General features: G+C 52.1%; 1 protein-coding gene across 1 annotated transcript; it reads left to right on the top strand.

Moving 5' to 3' along the window:
- The first annotated feature begins 5,666 nt into the window (after positions 1-5,666).
- LOC122389785 (endoribonuclease Dcr-1-like) lies at positions 5,667-20,718 on the top strand. The gene is made up of 23 exons (XM_043382180.1): positions 5,667-6,115; positions 6,469-6,646; positions 7,167-7,292; positions 7,546-7,721; positions 8,166-8,404; positions 8,720-8,846; positions 9,128-9,751; positions 10,074-10,460; positions 10,687-10,834; positions 11,155-11,367; positions 11,673-11,852; positions 12,225-12,438; positions 12,787-12,977; positions 13,264-13,442; positions 13,803-14,056; positions 14,349-14,582; positions 14,903-16,242; positions 16,583-16,825; positions 17,052-17,388; positions 17,704-17,921; positions 18,290-18,458; positions 19,168-19,243; positions 19,583-20,718. The coding sequence occupies exons 1-23, from the start codon at positions 5,937-5,939 to the stop codon at positions 19,743-19,745; spliced, it is 6,195 nt and encodes a 2,064-aa protein (XP_043238115.1). The 5' UTR covers positions 5,667-5,936; the 3' UTR covers positions 19,746-20,718.
- The last annotated feature ends 636 nt before the right edge of the window (positions 20,719-21,354 follow it).

The following is a 21,354-nucleotide window of genomic DNA, read 5'->3' as shown; positions in this document are numbered from 1 at the left end:
CCTACGGGATTTCGTACACGTATAGGTCTGTCTACAACAACATCGAGACAATGTTGTATCAACATCGAGACAATGTTGAATCAACCAAGAATCAGCATCGAGACAATGTTGTATCAACATCGAGGCAATGTTGAATCAACCAAGAATCAGCATCGAGACAATGTTGTATCAACATCGAGACAATGTTGAATCAACCAAAAATCAACATCGAGACAATGTTGTATCAACATCGAAACAATGTTGTACAATGTTGTCCTGTCAATATTGATACGATGTCGAAATTCAACATTGTATCAATGTCGAAAGTGGCTAACAGAATTACATCGATACAACATTGTTGTCAACATTGATACAACATCGATACAATATTGATGTGCTACTAGGGTGCAACCATCGAACAACGCAATAATAGTTAATTGCCTGAGCTTCACATCATACGGCTCGCTCGTATTTCAAACAGATACCCTACATCGAAAATCGTATTTGTTAGGAATCGTTAACGTTTGTTCGAAGCACGACTGAGTAGTAGGTTGAGGAGTGATGGTCCTCTTGGTCCTATATACAAGAGTCAACAAGAGCCTAACATTTACTTGACCGTCTGCTGCAATTGACTCATAGCACGTGAAGCGTCAGCGAAATTCATAGTCCTTCACAGATGGCAGGGGTGTCGTTTGTACAGAGGTCGCTGATGGGCACGGGTCAATGCCGCAGTCGTGGGCGGAGCCTAATGTCATATGACGTAGAAAGCCTCTATCCAGGATGGAAAAACAGTTAACATTACGAGTCAATGACAAGTGCCTGAAATATTGAAATGGCGATAAAATACCTAAATTGTAAAAGTTTCGGCCTGTCTTGAAACGGCCATGTCCTGAGCTTGGTTGAAATTCCTTCACGCATTTAAAAGTAATCGCGAAAAATTAGGGTCTCAAGGGGTCTGGCGTTAACAATAGGTGATGCTCCGACAAATTCACAAACAAGACCGAACTTGTTCGGAGCTCGGACTGTGAGTTAACCCTCGCCCTTTAGGGGGGGGGGGGGTCGAACGGACTCCCCTCGGTTTTTCGCGAATAACTCGCGTAAAAAGCGGCCGATCACGACGTAACGTTTAGTATCCTCGCGTTGATCAATTTTACACCTACCCTGAAAATTTCATGACCCTGACGCAAATAACCTTTGACCTGTGACCTACTTTTCGAGACCATGTTTGGCCGGAACCGCGATTCAGCGTATGTCGGCTCGCATTAGCAGCGCGTTTGCAGTCTTTTCGTGGTTTCAAGCAAGGCCGTTTCAAGCGTTCAAACATGTGATATGATGTTGCCCCCATGCATTAGGGTGGGTGTCAAAGTCACCTGAAGGTCAGGTCAGTGGTGAACTCGGTTCACTTTTTCGAGTTTGACATGTTTCTAGGCCAGTTTTTCGAGCTGAATTCGAATTTAGCAACCACATGAACGTTTACAAAGTAGTTTTGGTGCCTTCGTAACATGTTACGAGGCTGTCAGAGGCGGTTGACACCTACTACAAATACCCGGCAGGACCTCTACTGGTTGACCTGACCTGACCTGACCCGACCTGGCCTAAATGAATGAAGACATCATCATCAAAACTAGCATGATATTCGTGATCAGCACCCCGGAAAACCTCATAGCAGCCACACTACGACGTTCTAACAGGTCCCAATTTTCCGCCTTTTGGGTCATTGGCCTGACCTGGAAGGTCAACCGATGACCTAGGACCTTAAAATTGGGTATCATCGGCTTCCTCTCGTCACGGGCAACACGCTCGTTTTTTTCCGCGAAGCTCTCGCTTGATCAGGCAGGAGCGAAACGGCAAGGGGTTATACCTTATACGTTCGCCGTTCGCGGCTGGAAAAACACCAATACGGGCGAGGGTCAAGTTGAAAGTATTAATTTGGTTCAAAACGATGATGTAGATAAGTTAGTTATTTAAATCTAAATATCCTATGACGAGAGCGATGGACATTTTTGGTATGCAGTGTTATCCATTGAAAACAGGTCAAAGCTATTGAGTTTTTAATTTAGTGGTCGCCGCTTACTAATCATGCGGCATACACGCCGCACATAACCGCCAATGCCGCAAAGCAGCTTAGATTTCGAAGTAAGCATTTTGGGTTTGCTCCCGTCGCTCCTCTAACCTCCTCCAAGCTCCTCTAACCTCCTCTCGTTTCAAAAAATCGTTCCCGTCGCTCCTCCAAGCTCCTCCAAGCTCATCTTGATTTCACATCTCACCACCACTATTTGCCTCCTCCCTCATCCCAAACGAAAGTTGGTTTTTTGGAGGAGGCTCTTGCATAGACATATTTGGCGCACGTAATACAAATGTGAATTGTTTATAAATGAGATTTGAGGGAAGTGGAAATGATTTTAGTGATTGATGACGATTGGATATCTTTAAATAGTAATGTTTGATATTAATCTAAGGTTATTTTATTAGAAAGCGATTATCATCTCTTGATTTATGTTTGCGCGCCATAAATCGCCGACCGTTACAGCCCGCAAACAGCTGATTTCCTCGCTAAAATGTTCCCGTGGCTCCTCTGCAGGGCTGCGGAGTCGGAGTCGGAGTCGGAGTCGGTCGGAGTCGACAGTTGTGACCGGAGTCGGAGTCGGAGTCGGAGTCGATTTTAGAAACCCGAGCCGGAGTCGGAGTCGGAGTCACCGAAAATCTGTCGACTCCGCAGCCCTGCTAGGTCTGCGGAGTCGGAGTCGGGAGTTGGAGTCGGTCGGAGTCGACAATTCTGCCCGGAGTCGGAGTCGGAGTCGGAGCTGGTTTTTGAAAGCCGGAGTCGGAGTCGGAGTCGCCGAAAATCCATCGACTCCGCAGCCCTGCTCCTCTGAAACGGCTCTCCTCCAACTTCCAAGCTCATCCAACCTCATCCGAGATTTTTTGGGAGGAGCGACGGGAACAGACCCTTAGTCTCACCCGTCAATAGAGCTAAGGGTACATACAAAGCAAGCTGGGACCAGGCTGGGACATTTGACAATAATAGCAGAAAGTTGAGCATACGACCAACATGACGCAATGCCAATGCGCGGCGGCCAGTGACGGAAAAACGTTAAATATTGAACTATATTGTATTGTATTGAATTATATATATTGTGTGTGCTGTTATGGTTTGATTATGGTATATTGATATGTGGCCATGGTTATTATATTAAATTGGGTGGCAGGGTGTTCCAGGGTTTATTGAGTGAAGGGTGCTTTGCTTAGCATTTCATTGGTGATGGTGCGAGGTCAACAAACAATTGACATTAACCCCTAGCTTTAACATAATCCGCACTCCGCAGTCTCCTGGGGCGGGGTCCAACTCTGGGGTCCAAGCTGCTACGCGCCATAACCCAAAACAACAACTTGTTCGGAGGTTTGTTCGAACACATCCCCAATAAAAAACTTATTCGGACGCTCAAACGTGGGAGAGTGTCCAAGGCCCCTGAATGCTCTGTCTGGTTGATATTAGCTTTGATCGGTAGATGTGCACATGTGCTTTATATAAAAGTGGCCTAATTTTGGCACAAATAGGCACCCAATTTTCGGTGCAAATCATGCAGAAATTTCAGCACAAAAATCTTGCGATGAATTTTGACGCAAGAGGCTCTCAAGGGCGTCCGGTGTAGTGCATGAATGTTTCCCAGTCTGGATATCAAGTGACTTTGCTTCAGGAAAAGTTATAATGCCCGCCATAGCTACAGTAACTGGGCAATCACTTTAAATTTTTTAGCAGTTTCTGAGGGCAACAACATGCATGAAATTTTGATTTCATAATGTCGATATTTGTTACCCAGACTGCAAACTTGGACAAGTGCACATCCGAGGCACACCCAGCTTGATGGGAGCGCAGGCTTGGCAAGTTAAAATGCAAACCTGGCTGTGTCTTAGATTAACAAGCCTGGCAAGCAACATTTCAGGTTGAAGCTTGCATGCCCAACAAGCAGGGCTGCGGAGTCGGAGTCGGAGTCGGCCGGAGTCAACAGTTGTGACCAGAGTCGGAGTCGAAGTCGGAGTCGATTTTAGAAACCCGAGCCGGAGTCGGAGTCACCGAAAATCTGTCAACTCTGCAGCCCTGCTAGGTCTGCAGAGTCGGAGTCTGGAGTTGGAGTCGGTCGGAGTCAACAATTCTGCCCGGAGTCGGAGTCGGAGCTGGTTTTTGAAAGCCTGAGTCGGAGTCAGAGTCGCCGAAAATCCATCGACTCCGCAGCCCTGCCAACAAGCATAACAAAATTGAGCAATTCACAGTGACACACATTAGGTTGCATTGGAAAAGGCTCAGACATCTTCAAAGTGAGAGGTCTCATATTTTACTTACCCCCTATTCCCTTGCACTTTGATCAGGGGATCATATGGCTTGATGGTCTCATTTGGTAACCTTTGTTGGTTTTGTTTCCAGTTTTACAACTTATTAGGTTAGCTGATTATCCTCAAAAGTTATTGCGAGTGTCAAATGTTAAATATGCTTTGTCAGATGACAAAAGTTATTGCAGACAAACATTTTCCACAGAAATGTTATTTTGAGTTTTTACCCTCTGAAGGTTTAACCATTGACCTAAGGTCAAATCGGAGAGAGTCTTATGGAAAAAGCATTGACCATTGCCCGCTGGGGATCCTGAATTTCCACGCCTTTGCTGGGGGGGGGGGGGGGGTGAACACACCCCTTCTAATTGGGCCCTTGGGTCATGTAGCGGTACACAGTGGTGGCGCTCGAAAGAGCGTTAAAAATAATGGCGAAACTACTAAGGGCATGTTTAAGTCAGGTCACCAGGGGTCATCAGAGGTCAAATTTCGCCTTGTTCGACATTTTTTATGAACCGGCGCATAACTCGGAAATGAATAGAGCTACAGCGCCGCGGAAAAGCGCATTCGATAGCCCTTTTAACGCTCCTTTTGAACAATCCCTCAGATTTGACCTAAGGTCAATATGGTTTAGCCTGCAGAGTGCAGAGGGTAAAAACTGTCAAAATAGACATTTGTTTTGCTGAAACAGTTTTTCTCCAATAGTTAACATTTGACTTAATTGCGCGAGCGTACTTTCACTGACATCGTGTTCTTCTCGTCGATATGCGACGAATAAACCATAATTTGACCTTGAAAGTTTAACTTCAAAATTTGGTCATAGGTCATAGGTCGTCATGACCTGACCAAGAAAGGCTGCGCTGCATATCAATCGATCCGTATCATCGAGCTGAACACATCTAAGGTGTTCCCATCGCTCTAGCATGCCTCTATCAAAAGTTCATTGAAAAACTGTTGAATTGAAATTGAAAAAAAAAACTGTTGAATACCTTTCATGACCTAAGATGACCTCAGGGCCATACAGAGGGGTTACGAATAATTTGACTCAGTACTTTGTATTTACCTATAATAAGATATTTGAGTGTTAAGTATGACGCTTGTCCAAAAGAGGCGTATTTCAATATTATCCCATTGCCTTTGGGATAAAATGGTGAGGTCACAAACTTGACCTGATCTAGGTTCATGTGACCTGACCCATGACCAGACCTGAACAGTGAATAATACTTGAAGCACTTTCTTTGAGGTTTTAGGCTCATTCGAACGCAGCTTACCTTGTGTCACTATGTGACCTAGTAGCAGTGTTAGAAGGGGTGGGGGGTTCAAGCATCCCCCAGCAGCGAATGAAAATCTATGAGCTTCAGTGGGTCACAGACTAAGAACCAACATTTGTGCTTGCAATGCATAGTCCAAGCCTTGACTGAATAGTTACCACTTATTTTGATTGGTTTTCCATTGTTCCAGGATCATCTACCTATATGTTCTGACAGTCTTACCCAGACAACCATAAGCTGCCTGTGAACTTTACTAGCAGCCGTTCATCCAGATTATTGCAACTAGTTACTCGCCATATTAGCAGCAGCTTTCTCTCTTAACGGCACGTCCTCCGCACGCGGAGCCGCGCTATCGCCGCAATGGCCCACCGCGGCATCGTGGACCAGATTGCGCCGAACGTCTTTACACCACGCGAGTACCAAGTAGAGATACTCGAGGATGCCAAGGAGCGCAACATCATCGCCCACCTGGCAACCGGCAGCGGGAAGACGTTCATCGCTATTCTGCTCATCAAGGAGATGGCGCCCGACGTCCGCAGGTACGCAGCGGGCTGACAACAAGCCATGAGGGCTCTGGGCGGGTGTAAGTTGTGTTGAAAGTTGTCGATATCAAGGCGATAAATGCCGTCGGCATGTTTCCATTTCTCTATGCGGTGTTCAGATGTTATCAAGGGCAACCATTTAAGCTGTATTCGCATTAAATAATATCAATCAGAAAATAATTTACTCGGCTCGGACTTGCATGTATGTGTGCGATTTGTGTCGTGGAGCTTGTTATCAGTTCTCTCCATATTATTTTTGGTAAATTACGAATATCTTACAAGAAAAGCGCTTCACTGTGATTGCCATCCATGCCCCTCATCCCCAAACGTCGTCGTGTCGCGTGTTTCAGGGCGTGGTCGGAGGGCGGGAAGCGTACGTTCTTTGTCGTGAACACGGTACCTCTGGTGGAGCAGCAGGCTCGCGCCATCGAGCAGCACACCGACCTCACCGTAGGACAGTTCGTGGGCAGCTCCACGCTCGACGCCTGGAAGAAACACGACTGGGAGGCGCACCTGGTGGAAAATCAGGTCAGAGGGGGGACGGCGCAGTTGGCAGTTTCGTCCAATATGCTGGATGCTGGACGCCCTGCACATTGGGTGTACCCAGGGGCAAAAATGATTTCGAGCTTTATAAATTTCTGTATTAGGTAGTCAATCGTGAAGATAGAAAATCCACTTGTTGTTCTCCATTCTTCCTTTTCTTATTTCCCCCTCTCCCTGTGTTCCTCTTGTCTCTTTTGTTCTTTATCTCTTTAATTCTTTTCCTTATGCCGTATCGTCTCTCTCCCTTCCTTGTCTCGACCCACGACCCCTCCTTTTTAGAAGATCCCTCCTTTTTACCTGCCTTTTTAGCTCTATCGCTGATTGCCATTTTCGATTGTCGTGAATCACACTAAACGGCGCTTCGAGTAATTTCTAAGATAAATTGCCTTTTCCAGTTTGTTCATATTCACGTATAAATCGAAAATCGACTGACATTTTAAGATCACAGCGTACTGTCGTTCAACTACCATGTAAACCACACCTCACCCCGTTCTTTCGCCACCAGGTGCTGGTCATGTCCTCTCAGATCTTCTGTAACATGCTGCTGCACGGGTTCCTGGACGTGACGCGGGTCAACCTGCTCGTCCTGGACGAGTGCCACCACACTGTCAAGGACAGCCCCATGAGACAGGTATGGTTTCGTTGATAGAGGAAGCACTCCTCTAGCAGAAGGCGCGATCCTTGGGCTCATAGCCTGAAGGAGAAGTGGGGAAGGAGGAATGATGGCTGAAATGTTGATTATTTAAAACATATTTAGATTCGCTCAGTAGCAAAGCCACCATTCCAGTCATTAGCTGTAGTGCTCTCATGACGTGTCATCTGTGCATATCTCCGTCTATTAGCTGCCTCGATAACTTAGCTCTCCATCTCGCTCTGCCGCTCAGATCATGAAGCTGGTGAACGAGGCGCCGGCCGGCCAGCGTCCCAAGGTGCTCGGTCTGACGGCGTCCATCATCAACAAGAAGGTGACGCCCGTGAAACTGGAGGCCCAGATCGAGAGCCTGCAGAACAGCATGGGCTGCGCAGTGAGCACCGTACACGACCTGGATGCCGTCAACAAGTGAGTGGAGAGCGTACACGGGTGCCGAGGAGAGGGGAGTAGGCGAGGTGGTAGGAGAATTTGATGGGGTTGGTTGGTTGGGCGCTGGTATTGGAGTAGAGAGAAGTCAAGGTTTGTGAGGCGTGCGGCGGTAATCGTACCCGGAGATGTTTGTCGAATGGCAATGGCATGTTTAGCTCGTGTCGCTTATTTTCCGAGGCTGCATGCGTGTTTTTATTTATGATCGCTCGGTGAAAGTTTTTTTACGGGGAGCTGACATCTGTTCGTCCGTCACGGCTCACTCCTATCGCAGTTTTGCACCGATTGAATTTGACCACATGGTCAGGTTTCTATCCCCTAGTGTCTTTCTCACCTCTTGTCGGTCCCCCTCTGTAGCGTACTCGATACGGTTCCATGAAGTGGTTGTCGAGTGTGAAGAGTCATACCCCTATCTCCGCCCCCCAGGTACTCGACCCGACCCCAGGAGGTGATTGTCGAGTGTGGCGAGGTGGACGACCCGACCCAGCTGCACCGCCGGCTGGAGGCCGTGGCGCTCCGCTGTCTTCAGTTCCTCACCACGCACCGGTACGAGCCCAGAGAAATCTACGGCGACATGTACGAGGAGCTGCTGGCCGGAGAGCCGGACCCGATCAAAGAACCCAAGCAGATCATCTGCGACTTCCTCTACATACTCAACGAACTTGGTGAGTGTCACACTCGTAATCGTACCCGTACTATATTTGAAGGCACACCACCGTGTTTGGTACTGGTGTGTTTCCTCATTGTATTGGCTATCTCTCGGAAGTAATTGTGTAATTTGAATATATAAAAGCAAGTCAGTTGCGCGTTGCGGGGTCTCACCATGCGTGAGATTATCATCATGTCATTCCCAACCACCTCAATGATCGCTCATCCCACGCACTCACTACACATCCGACGCTATGCCATCTTCCATATCCATGACCAGCCCTAACCGTCCTCTCTGTCTGACCGTGTGGGTGTTGCTGCGTGCGTGCTAGGTCCGTGGTGTGCCGACCGTGCGGCCAGCCAGCTGCTAGTTGAGGTGGAGAAGCTTCGCAGGAAGATCGGCTACGTGCGACATTACCTCCTGCTGGGAGTGGTGTTCTCCGACCTCATCCGAATACGGTCAGTGTGACGACTGACGGCCGTAGAAACTATCACGGAGGCCGGGTTGGTATTGGGTAATAGCAAACGCATGCTGGCTGATCGCTTGCCAACATTGTTTTACATTCTGCTGAGTTGAAAGTGAAGGCGGGGCCGAGTACCAGCGCATGGCGCGTTACGCTAAAAGATTCATGTGTTGCATTCGATGATTGGAACGAGACCTTGGGACTGAAAGGCTGCGCAATCCTGCTCTCTGTCGTTACTTAGCTCCTTACAGCACTCTCGCCTCTGCGCCATTCCAGGACTCTATGTGACCACGTCTTTGACAAGCTGGACCTGCGGGAACAAATCTGGCAGTACTCTTCTCCGAAGGTTCTCCGGCTGCTCGAAATTCTGCAGGCCTTCGCTCCGCCGGCCGCCGAGCCGACTGCGCCTCTGGAGAACGGAGAGTGTGTCCCGACGGACTCGGCTGCGGGGAGCGGCACATCGCCAGCGTCTGGGGATTCCGCTGAGCCACCGGCGACGGCCGGTGCAGCTGGGGACTCCGGGGTGGTCCAGAATGGAACGACGACGGCTGGGGCTGCTCATAGTCAGACAGCAGAGGCACCACCATCCGGCGCTGGGACGAGTCAGGCAGGAGCGCCGCCAACAGCGGCGGGAGAAACACAGGCAGACCGCGATCGCCAGGCACCGCCGCGGTTCTCATACAACCCAGAGGATCCTGCGGCTGTGTGCGGTCTGGTGTTTGTGAAACAGCGCGTCACGGCCCGGGTGCTGTACAGACTCATCAAGGAGCTGCGCGATGTGACGCCCGAGCTGGCCTTCATCTACCCGCAGTACATCGTGGGCAGCAACAAGAACACCTACTTGGAGCCGGCCGAGGTTGGCCAGGCTGAGCGGAAGAAGCAGGAAGACGTTCTCTGCAGGTGGGCTTCACAGTCATAGCTCCTGGGTGGGCTAGCAGGGATAGCGGTCTAGGAAAACCGTCTTGTTATTTGAACTAAGAAATTGTTCCAATGGATTAATTCGGCTAATAAGTCGGAAAATCGTTTCATATATTAAATATTTGCGCCATATTTTACCGATATAGTTTTAGACTGTTTTCCAGTAACAAGTGCGTATTTTTTGTCATTCGTAAAGAACTAAGCAAATATAGAGATCATTATTGCTATTTGCTTTCACTTTCCTCGACCCCCTCCTGTTCATTTTCGCCTCTCACCCGCTGACTCGTCCGTTCCGTGTCGCCAGGTTCCGCAAGTTCGAGTGTAACCTTCTGGTCGCCACGTCGGTCGTGGAGGAAGGTGTCGACATTCCGCAGTGTAACCTGGTGGTGCGATTCGACGAGCCCGCGGAGTTCCGCTCGTACGTGCAGAGCAAGGGCCGCGCGCGCGCCACCGCCGCCCACTACCTCCTGCTGGTGACCAAGGACAAGAGTGAGACGCTGCTCAGAGAGCTGGCCGACTACCACGTGATCGAGCGCCGGCTGACGGCCCACTGTCTGGAGGATAGTGAGGAGCCCGCGGAGACTGACCGGCTCCGGGAGCTGGCCGAGCGCCGCATCCCACCCTACCGGCCCGCAGATGCTGCAGCGGGCGCGATGGTCACGCGCAACTCGGCCATCTCACTCGTCAACAGGTTAGTGAGTGGGGGCTGATCTCCCCCAAACAGGCACCGCGTGATTGTTTACTCCTCTAATAGGTACTGTAACCGTCTTCTTTTACCTCCCCTGGTAGGTACTACTGTAACCGTCCTCTTCTCCCCATAGGTATCGTAGCCCCCCCCCCCATCCCCCACTGTAACCCCACTGTAACCTCCCCCTCTCTGACAGACACTAACCACCCATTCCCCTCTCTCCCCATAGGTACTGTAACCGTCTCCCCAGCGACACGTTTACCCGCCTGACACCCCAGTGGAAGATTGAGGAACTGGACGGCGGCGGTGAAGGGCCGCCCATGCGCCGCTGCTCCCTGCGACTACCGGTCAACTCGCCCGTCAAGGACCTAGTCTTTGTGAGTGTAGTCTGCCGGCCGGATATTTTTCGGGACGGGAAGTGTGGACGAAATATTGAGAGGTCATGCCAGTTTTTCGTGCTTTGGGGCTACATCTATCCCATCGTATTTATTTTTGAAATGTGAGGTGTGCCGGACGGTAATGGATGGCTTATGGAAGTGGCAGCCGCGCATCCAGATGTTTGAATGTATCAAGTTGTGAAGCTAGGTTTTTATATGTATTTAAGAGTGAGACCGCAATAAGACTCGTGGTTCGTCAGTGAGAGTGAATGATTGGTACCCTTTGTCTCTCTCTGTTTATCTCTCCCGTCTTCCCACAGAGTGACTGGTTCCCCAGTAAGCTGCTGGCGCGTCAGTCGGCCGCGCTCAAGATGTGCCAGGTGCTGTACGAAGCTGACGAGCTTGACCAGCACCTGCTGCCCATCGGGAAGGAGGCGCTGCTGGAGGAGGGCGCTGACGAACAGCGCGAGTGGGTGCCCGACGGCGCACCCCGACCGGGAACCACCAAACGCAGACAGTACTACAAGAAACAGGCGAGTGGCGCGCACGGGGGTGGACGGAATCCGCTTAGTGAGAGCAGAGGTTTCTCACAAAGAGAAAGCGTCTTAGCAACGTGATGAATTCGAACTTGTTACCAACGTCTTTTGTTAAATCCTGGTCCTGAACCTGGATAACATTGGCAATTTTATTAATGAAGGAGCGATCACACCATTCATTATCTCATTTATATAGGAATTAAATGCACAGAACCTGCCACATGCCTTTCTACAGATTCATACCGTAATTACGATACCCCCCCCCCCCCCGAACTTATCCAACCCTATCTGCCCCCGCGCAGGTGGCTGCTCCGCTGGCGGGTCCTGCCCTGAAGCCGGGTCAGCGCTGTTACCTATACCAGTTCGACATGCAGCTGACGTGTCCAATCCCAGAGGACCAGAACACGCGCGGGAGGCGCCTGTTCCGACCGGAGCAGGACCCGCGGCGGCTCGGGCTGGTCACCGGACACCGACTGCCAGAGGTAAGGAGCCCGGTCGGGGGGAGGGGAGGGGCAGGGTATGTTGGAGGGACAGAGAGGGACAGGGGAGTCGGACACAAACTCAAGCGGAGGTACGGATGGAGTGAGAGGGATATGGGCTGCTCGAGCGATGGGAGGAACAGAGGAGATGTAGTGACGGGGACGATAGGGGTCGCGAGCGGTGCATCTGATGGGAATCGTGACTGTCACTGTACACTGAGAATTTCTTGTTGACAGATCGGATATGCTCAGTAAGTCAGTATGATGTTGGTTGCTTGAAATTTTATGTCCATTCCAACTTTCTCTCTTTCAACAACAGTCGTCGAGTTCGATCGCCTCCCCTCTGACCTGGCCCATTTCTCCCCGTCCCCTCAGGTGTGCGCGTTCCCTATCTTCACCCGTTCGGGCGAGGTGGTGGTATCCGTGCGCCTGGTGTCAGACCAGCTGCAGCTGTCCGAGAGCCAGCTGCAGCTGCTTAGCCAGTTTCACCGGTTCGTCTTCTGCGCCGTACTTCGGCTGGAGAAGTTTCCGATGAGGTTCCAGCCGGAGGACAGCTCCACAGGGTTCCTCGTGGTGCCGATCAACAACGGTACGCTACCTACGGCTACCCTGGACTAAATCTGTGTTGACACGGTTTGCTTGTGGTTTGATGCGGGTAGACTACCATAAACTAAGGTTGTTTTGATTATAATCAAGAGTGGGAGCCTGTTTTGTGTTAAAGGGGAACCATATATGTGTTGGAGACTGTAACTGTATTGCTATTTGTTATTGAGAGGAAAGCTGCATGGGTCATGTAATACCCGATGGAGCATGATCTTGTGACACTGACGTCCCATAACTCAGTGATCTCAGACATGAGTCTGACTGCCGTGCTTCATGCAAGTCTTTCCTAAATCTCGAAGACTAGCTTGTCTGACTGCCGTCCGTCCCTCCTCAGCGCCCTCCGCCAGCGCCGGCGGCGAGGGGCGGCTGGCAGTCGACTGGCCGTTTCTGGAGGCGGTCGCGCCGCGCTACGCAGACAAGCTGCAGCCGCTGTCGAACGAGCAGAGGAAGGGCTTTCAGTTCGACCGACAGACGTTCCTGGACGCGGTCATCATGCCCTGGTACCGCAACCAGGACCAGCCGCAGGTGCGGATTGAGCTGCTGTAAAATAGAGCAGTTCGACAGACTAGGAAAGAGAGCTGAACTGAATGCGTTCGCTTTGGTTCTTCACAAACCTATCTGCCAACTCCTTTTCTCAATAACTTTCACAAATAATGAGCTTGAAGCCGTTGAACGGTCGTAATCAGTCGAAACCAAAGCAGCTCAAGATAAGCTCAAATGACTGTTAGATTCTTAATCGACTGAGACACTGTTTTCGTTGGATGCCGCTGTCGACTTTATTCAACTAACTTCCTCTCCACTCCATCGTCAGTTTTTCTACGTGGCCGAGATCTGCCACCACCTGAACCCGGGCTCCGAGTTCCCCGACGACCACTTCCGCACGTTCACCGAGTACTACGAGTCCAAATACGGCATCCGCATCCAGAACCAGACGCAGCCGCTGCTGGATGTCGACCACACGTCGGCCCGACTCAATCTGCTCACGCCGAGGTCCGTGGCGGCTGGGGCGGGAGAGGATCTTCTGGGGCGGTTTTACGAAATAGGGGAAAGGCTGGTGGAGGGCTGATGGAAGGGAACTGGGGTGGGTGCAATGGATGGCTGATGCTGTACAAGGGTAGATATTTAATCGAAACTCAAAGTAGAACATGGACGCCTTATAACTTTCCCATGGCAGCGTTCGTAAACAAGAATAATAATCACTTGTTTGAGAACCCAGAGATGTCTGAGTGGACCGAATCTGGTCGAGATCTTTTCCGATTTATAGTGCGTCACACTATTACGTTGTTCGGATCCCCGTCTTCTTGTCTCTGTGTTTAACCCTTTTCTCGTCCCTTCTCCCACCTTCGCCAGGTTTGTGAACCGCAAGGGCGTGGCGCTGCCGGCCGCCAGCTCGGAGACCAAGCGGGCCAAGCGCGAGTCACTGCAACAGAAGCAGATTTTGGTGCCGGAGCTGTGCATGGTGCACCCGTTCCCGGCGTCCCTGTGGCGCAAAGTGGTGACCCTGCCGTCGGTGCTGTATCGTTTGAACGGGGTGATGGTGGCGGACGGACTCCGGCGGCGAGTGGCGGAGGAGATACAGCTGGGCACGCCCCAACTGGCGCCAGGTGAGATGGAGCGACGGACGGTGGCAAGGGAAAAGCATAGGGACGCGGAAGGTGGGTGAGAAGGCGGTCGGCTCCCTCGGTTGCCGTATGCACGTCAGATTGGATGTGTACTTCATTAGAGAACGTCAAGTAGGTTTCGTTATGATGCCTACCAAATTTTACGTCAACTTAATTTCTGACTAAAACTGATTTCCCTTCCTGTTCAACATATCACTGACCTGAAAGTCTTGTGTTTTGCGTGTAAGCTGGGTTACATATCATTTTGTGACACCGAGATCATTTGTCGTTCCAGGCTGCACGTGGCCGCAGCTGGACTTTGGCTGGAGTCTGGCCGAGGTTCTGGAGCGCCGGGATCGGGCCGTCTCTGCCGACCAGAGCGGTACCACCGGCGGCGGGGAAGGCGAGGAGCCAGACTCGCCGCAGCGCCGCCGGCCCTCGGGTGGAGGGGACGGGAGTGAGCCGACCTCCACTGCCAAACCGGCCGCCGCCGACGGCCGCCGACCGCGCGGACAGCAGTTCGATATCGGTGAGAGTTGTATGTCTGGGGAGCCGCGCTTGTGATTGGCTTGGGCGGTATGTTATAAAGAGCTTAATTGTGGCTCGTGAGTCGTGGTGTATATATACAGAGAATATATGCTTTCAGCGTTGTGATGAATCGCGTGTCACCTTACCTTCTTGTGCGTTCGCACTTCGCAGTCTTCATCGTACGGGTGCGTGCCGGCGAATGTAGTCTTCAGTCTTTTCAGTGTATCCAATACGCCTGAACATTTTGAGCATCGTGTCGTAAATGAGCTTGAGCCCACTTTCTCGGTGTAACCTCACTCCGCGCCTCTCCGTGCTCCCCAGGCACATGGAGTAACGACCTGCTGCAGAGCGAACCATCCGGACCGGGAATCGACGACCCGGAGCTGGAGGAACTGGGTCCCGACCTGACCCTGCCGATGGCCATCACACTACTAACCGATCCGGCCGAGGACAACGAACTGGCGACGGTCACCTGGGGTGGGGCCGGCAGCGGGAACGCGCCGGTGCGGTACGGCTCGCCCACCTACCTGGGAGGAGGAGGGTGGGGCGGCGGATGGGGTGACGCCGGTGATGACGCCAGTATGGCGTCCGAGTCGGATTTGAGCGACTCCAGTGAGGAGGAAGAGGAGGAAGAGGGAGAGGACGGAGCAGCGGGAGGAAGTGCGGCTCGACCGACAGGTGCGCCGCCCGCCCCGCAGCCTGATCCCGCCGAGGAGGATGAAGAAGATGTGTTTGACTTTGAGGAGGACTCGACCACGCTGGAAGAGGTGCGGGAGCGGACGAAGAAGAAGGTGGCGGAGGCGCGGCAGCGGATCCAGCAGAACTGCCTGCTGCCGGCCGGAGCTAGTCTGGAGCCGCTGGTGATGGCGAGGAGGCTCGCCGCCGCTGCCGCCAAGACCGGTACGGTGGCCACGCCGAGCACTGCCTCTGCGGTCAGCGCAGCGTCCGCGCGCGCGGCCGAGGAGCGCCGCTCGTCCGCCGCCGCCACCGCCGCCGCCACCGCCGCCGCCGCTGCTGCCTCCGCTGCTGCAGTTGCCTCTGCCTCCGCTGCCATCTCCAGTGCCTCTGCCTCCGCCGCCACTGCCTCGATTGTCTCCGCGGGGCCGCCGCCGGCCGCCGGCTGCGCACAGTCGCCGTCCTCTGGCGCTACTACGCGTCCAGACTCTGAGACCCGTAGTGGTGCTCCTGAACCAGAGGGCGGCGCGGCGGGGCACGTCATCGTGGCCACGCCGGCCGACGGCGGACCGGCAGCGTTCGACCTGCAGCCGGACCTGGAGCGCCACCCGGGCCCCAGTCCGGCCCTGCTCCTCCAGGCGCTCACCATGTCGAACGCCAACGACGGCATCAATCTGGAGCGACTAGAGACGGTCGGCGACTCGTTCCTCAAGTTCGCCATCACGGTACATCTGTACCTCACCTACCCGACCATCCACGAGGGAAAACTGAGCTACCTACGATCGAAGCAGGTCAGCAATCTGAACCTGTACCAGCTGGGGCGCGCCAAGGCGCTCGGAGAGTTGATGGTGGCGGCCAAGTTTGAGCCGCACGATAACTGGCTGCCGCCCGGCTACACGGTGCCAGAGGGACTCGAGGAGGAGATTGTCGAGTCCGGTGTCACCGCCAGCCACCTCAACCTGGCTGACATGACCGACCTGGCACAGGTGAGACTCGTCAGGGTGGTGCAGTCAGCTGCTTATAGGATGAGGGATTGTGGGGTGTACTATCAAACAGGGCGTATTTAGCGTACCTCCAAACTTTGTCTATTTTCAGTACTTTATAAACTAATAATGTCTATCAGTAGGCATCAGTTATTTATAATTGTTAGTATGTTATGTTGAAATTCCATCCGCCTGGCTTCTTTCGTCTGTATCTTTTTGCTCGGTTCTCTCAAGTTTAGTTTCTCAGTTCTTTCAGTCATGCTTCCAGTTCGCTTACCTGTCGAGGTGACCGCCTATGGTTTGCTATTCCACCTCTCTTGACACACCCGATACCTTTCCCCAGATCTCTGGCGAGGAAGAGGTCCGCCGACTGGTGCGGGACAAGTGCCAGCGGATGAAGCAGCTGACTGAGGACGCGGCTCTGGACGCGGGCGCCATGCCCTCCTTCCTGCCGTACAACCTGCTTACCCAGCACAGCATCCCTGATAAGAGCGTGGCCGACTGCGTGGAGTCACTGATTGGCGCCTACCTGGTGTCGTGTGGGCCGCAGGGCGCGCTGGTCTTCATGAGCTGGCTCGGAATTAAGGTGAGACTTAGAGCTCAAAGATAGAGTGGTGTGTCGGGTGGTGCCTTGGAGTGATGCTCGTTATTATAGATAGCTTGCGTTGTTTAGTGATAAAGTCGTATGAAGTTATTATCCCGACTTTGCAGTCAGTTACGATATTGTAGGTTTCCCGTCATGTCCCCTTGTGACACCCTTTGCCGCCACGGCGCGCTGTGGCGGCTCCTGTAACGCCCCCCACCTTCCCCAGGTGCTGCCCCGTCTGGACGGCGTGGACGAGGCGGCGCCGCGGAACAGACTCCTGGAGCGCCAGCGACGCCGTCCCACCGAGCCGCCGCTGCCCATCAGCAGTCGCATTATCTACGGCCAACTCCCGGCGCCGGCCAGTCCGCTCAACACTCGGGCGCCGAACCCGCAGACGGCGGCGCCGTTGCTGCTCAGCGGCCTGGACCAGTTCGAGCGTCTGATCGAGTACGAGTTCCGCGACAAGTTCTACCTGCTGCAGGCGTTCACTCACGCCTCCTACCACCAGAACACGCTGACCGACTGCTACCAGAGACTCGAGTTCCTCGGGGATGCCGTGCTCGGTGAGTGGGAGGATGCGAGTCGGGGCGTTTCATTGGAACGGCAAACGTGACTGACATTAATTGAATTGGTATTCATGGGTAGATGCTGAACTGGTGGTACTTGAAAAGCAGCTCTGGCGACTACAAACTCACCTTTTTTGCTTAGGTTGTGTTTTGCCTTTTACGATCTGTGAAACAATAACCTCGTTGGAACTACTTGAGAAGAGTCAATAAATCCTTGTTTTTATTTACATCCGTCTGCCCATATAACCTTTTTGCTCTGCCGCTGCTGCGACTTTTTCTGTGCTCCACCTGACCTCCCTGGCCCTCCGTCAGACTACCTGATCACGCGTCACCTGTACGAGGACCGGCGGAACCACAGTCCCGGCGCGCTTACCGACCTGCGCTCGGCACTCGTCAATAACGCCATCTTCGCCACCCTGGCCGTCCGCTACGACTTCCACAAGTACTTCCGACACTACTCGCCAGGGCTCAACCAGGTCATCAACAAGTTCCTGCTGGCGTACGGCGAGGGCGGCAGCATTGCAGAGGAGGTGGGTACTGGGTACCCGTGCAGGTCGAGGCAGGACTTTGCCGGTGTCGAGCCCAGTCGGAAGCACGTGTCTCTTTTGGTGTCGATTGTGTTTTTCTTCTTCTTAACTAATACCGGTGTATCGGACACCGGTTCAACTAATACCGGTAAAAAAAGGTTAAACTTTCCGTTTCCGAATTTGCTTTTGCAAGGTCAGCTTTAGATGTTCAGCGAAAGATCATTTCACTCAAGGCTTCCTCAGTTAACAGCGCAGTTTACGCTTGCATTTTCCGACAAGGCTGTTACCTCCTTGCATCTCGCAACTCACCCCTCTCCCTCGCCACCCTCGCTACCTGAGCTAACCCCGCTATCGCCCTTGTCTTGTTTCAGTATCTGTACAACATCCAGGAGGACGAGTGTGAGACGGCCGAGGACATCGAGGTGCCCAAGGCTCTGGGTGACGTGTTCGAGTCGGTGGCCGGCGCCATCTACCTGGACTCGGGAATGTCTCTGGACACCGTGTGGAGAGTCTACTACCGGATGATGCAGTCTGAGATTGGTAAGGACGAGGGAGAGGGAGGAGAAAGAGAGAGAGAGAGAGAGAGAGAGAGAGAGAGAGAGAGGGAGAGAGAGAGAGAGGGAGAGAGAGGGAGAGGGAGAGGGGGAGAGAGAGGAGTGAGAGGCCAGGAGCTAGGGAGTGTGGCAAGTCTACTACCGGATGATGCGGTCTGAGATCGGTAATGAGGGGAGACGAAGGGAGCGGGAAACAGTAGAAAGATAGCAGAGGGGAGCAGAATGAAAGGAACTAGAAAGGTACAACCGAAAGGCCGGTAAATACGATGGATACTGACACGTCTCAGACAGTGGACAGGCAGACAGACAGACAGATCACTGATGTACTACGGTCACTCTGGAGTCTGGAGTACCATGTCAGTAAAAAACGCTATTTTAAGAGTGCTTACTCCTACTTGTCATCGATATGGCCGTTGACTCGTGTGACAGGTGTTGTTGGAGTCGTGATACCACGCCCCGTGAACTCGGTGAATCAGTGGCATATTTTGCTCTTGTGATTCATTTGTGCGCTGTTATGATATCTTATGCTGGCAGCTCGGTACATAGACGGACTTGCGACGCAGCAGGTGTATGTATATTCATTGATAAGATTGCGTTGTGTACAGTGACTCAGTATTGAACGAGTGCTTCATTCCTCTATCGTATGCTATTGACTGAGTATTCTGTTACTGAAGTACCGACTCCTATTTTCACAGAGACATTCAGCGAACACGTGCCTAAGTCACCCATCCGGGAGCTACTGGAACTGGAGCCAGAGACGGCCAAATTCCGGTATGTAGTCACTTATTACCACTCACCATCGGTCACAAACTCATCAACCCGCACCATCACTCACTAACTGAGCCTGTGGCTACATTCACCGACGAAACCAAACACCACCAATCTCTCACCATCCAAGGACGCTCCCGAAAACCCGAATCACCATAATCGCATTCCAGACACACCCAGTGCCGTAATTCCGTTCTAGGTAGGATTCTCCGTTTTTACTCTCCGCTAAGCCTTTCACGAGAAGCTCAGATCTGCTTAGACCACATTCTGATTTTATATCATGCTCTTTTCTTCGAGTTATTGCCCGCCCTGTCTAACCCCTCTTTCTCCCTCTCCCCACAGGAAACCAGAGCGTGAGATCAACGGCAAGGTTCGAGTCACGGTGGAGGTGATCGGGAAGGGCTGCTTCAAGGGCCTCGGCCGTAACTACCGCATCGCCAAGTGCACGGCCGCCAAGAGAGCCCTGCGCGCCCTGAAACGCATCAAGTCGAACCGGGCGCCGTGAGCACACGCCGGTCAGACGGGTGTGGGGCGGGTGGGCACTGGGCAGGGACAGAGTGGAGTGGTCGAGAGGGGGTGGCCGATGATATGGTTTTCGATCGAGACTTATTGCGATCGAGGAGGGATGAGAAAAATTCAGTGGGTGAGCGGAAAAAAAGAAACCGCTGCTTATTGGAGAACATACCATTCCTAGTTTTTGTAAAAAAAAAAAAAAAACTAAATGCTCGATGATCGTAGCGCAAAAATGCTGGTTTTCTCCAGATGAGCACGCTATTCCATTTAGACCCAAGTGGAAGCGTTCCCCAGTTATCGCCCCGTTATTACGACTTTGGGGAGGGGCTGTGCCTGACGGGACCCGGACCCGTCGCCACTGTCCTCGCGTGCTGCCCGGTACCGGAGGGACGGTACCGCTATTGCTTCACACCCGTCAGATCGGAATCGCTCCGAAAAATGGCATAGTTACATGCTAGCACTGCTTGCTGTTTATGGCTGTTTTGGAAAGGTTTTTGTTTCCTAGAAGTTTGTAACGATTGCACTATAGTTGCCAGGCGAACAACTCTAGATTTACCGCTTTACATAAGTAAACTTTTCGGTGTAGGTTAAATAACGATACGACAGCGAACAGCGCAAACAACTGATCTATGATGATGGTAAAGTAGCGATAAACGGTGTACTGGCGAGTCAGATTCCTTCTAGTCAACCAGTCTGTTGTTTTCAACTGACGTCTGACACCTGCGAACAAACAGCGGATATCTTCAAACTGCACCAGTGTCAATCTATCTCGGTGGCTTTGTGGTTTTTGGTCAGGCTTGCTTTAAAGAACAGTCCAAATAGGTTTTGAAGCTGCTCGCGGTAGTGTGTGAAATTGTAACGCTTGAGTAGCAGCACATCTTGAAGTGGAATTATTGAAGAAAAAACAGCAGAATGTCGTTGTCGCTATTGTCTCGCTTTTCAAATACACGCAAGCTTCGAACATCGCAGTCATTTTTATTCCTTGCAACCTCAATTTCTCCTTCTTTCTTTGAATCACTAGTATATGTGCGTAGTTTGGTTCGCTGGATTAAAATCATAGCATGTTCGCATACATGTCGGTGCGGACCCTACATTTACCTACTTCACATAAAAGTAATCCGAGCTAAAACCGATGCTCAAGCTGCGCCTAATCAGCTGTTGCAGCTGCTCAGTTGCGGGCTGTCCTGTGAGCTGGCTGATTTCCGGGCCGCCGGCGGGTTTTCCTTCTGCGTGTGTCAGGTGTGGCGAGTTTCAAGTCCTTGCTGAGGTGATAGGTCAACGTCCCGCGTGCGTCTTCAGAGCTCGGTGTGGTCTCGCATGGTTACTAGGTGGGGATAAGGGATAATAGCCGACGGTTGCTGAGTCGCTTGTTCCGGGCCTTGCTGAGTGGTGTGAGAGGATAAGCGGTTCTATCCCTGGCCTACAATAATCCAGTTAGTTGGCCTAGTTAGTTCGTACTAAGTTTGGCATACATCTTGTGATATATCTACCGGAGAAAATGGGTGGAACCGTTGGTGGTGGTTTTGATACGATGTGCAAATCATGACAGATTCACAGATATTAAACTGATAAGGTAAAGCTTGCCGGCTCCGCTTGGCAAC

Source organism: Amphibalanus amphitrite, unplaced genomic scaffold, assembly GCF_019059575.1.
Source record: "Amphibalanus amphitrite isolate SeventyFive unplaced genomic scaffold, NRLGWU_Aamphi_draft 000371F_arrow, whole genome shotgun sequence".
Taxonomy (NCBI): Eukaryota; Metazoa; Arthropoda; class Thecostraca; order Balanomorpha; family Balanidae; genus Amphibalanus; species Amphibalanus amphitrite.
Note: the sequence above shows the minus strand (reverse complement) of the source record. Positions and strands in the feature narration are given on the sequence as shown.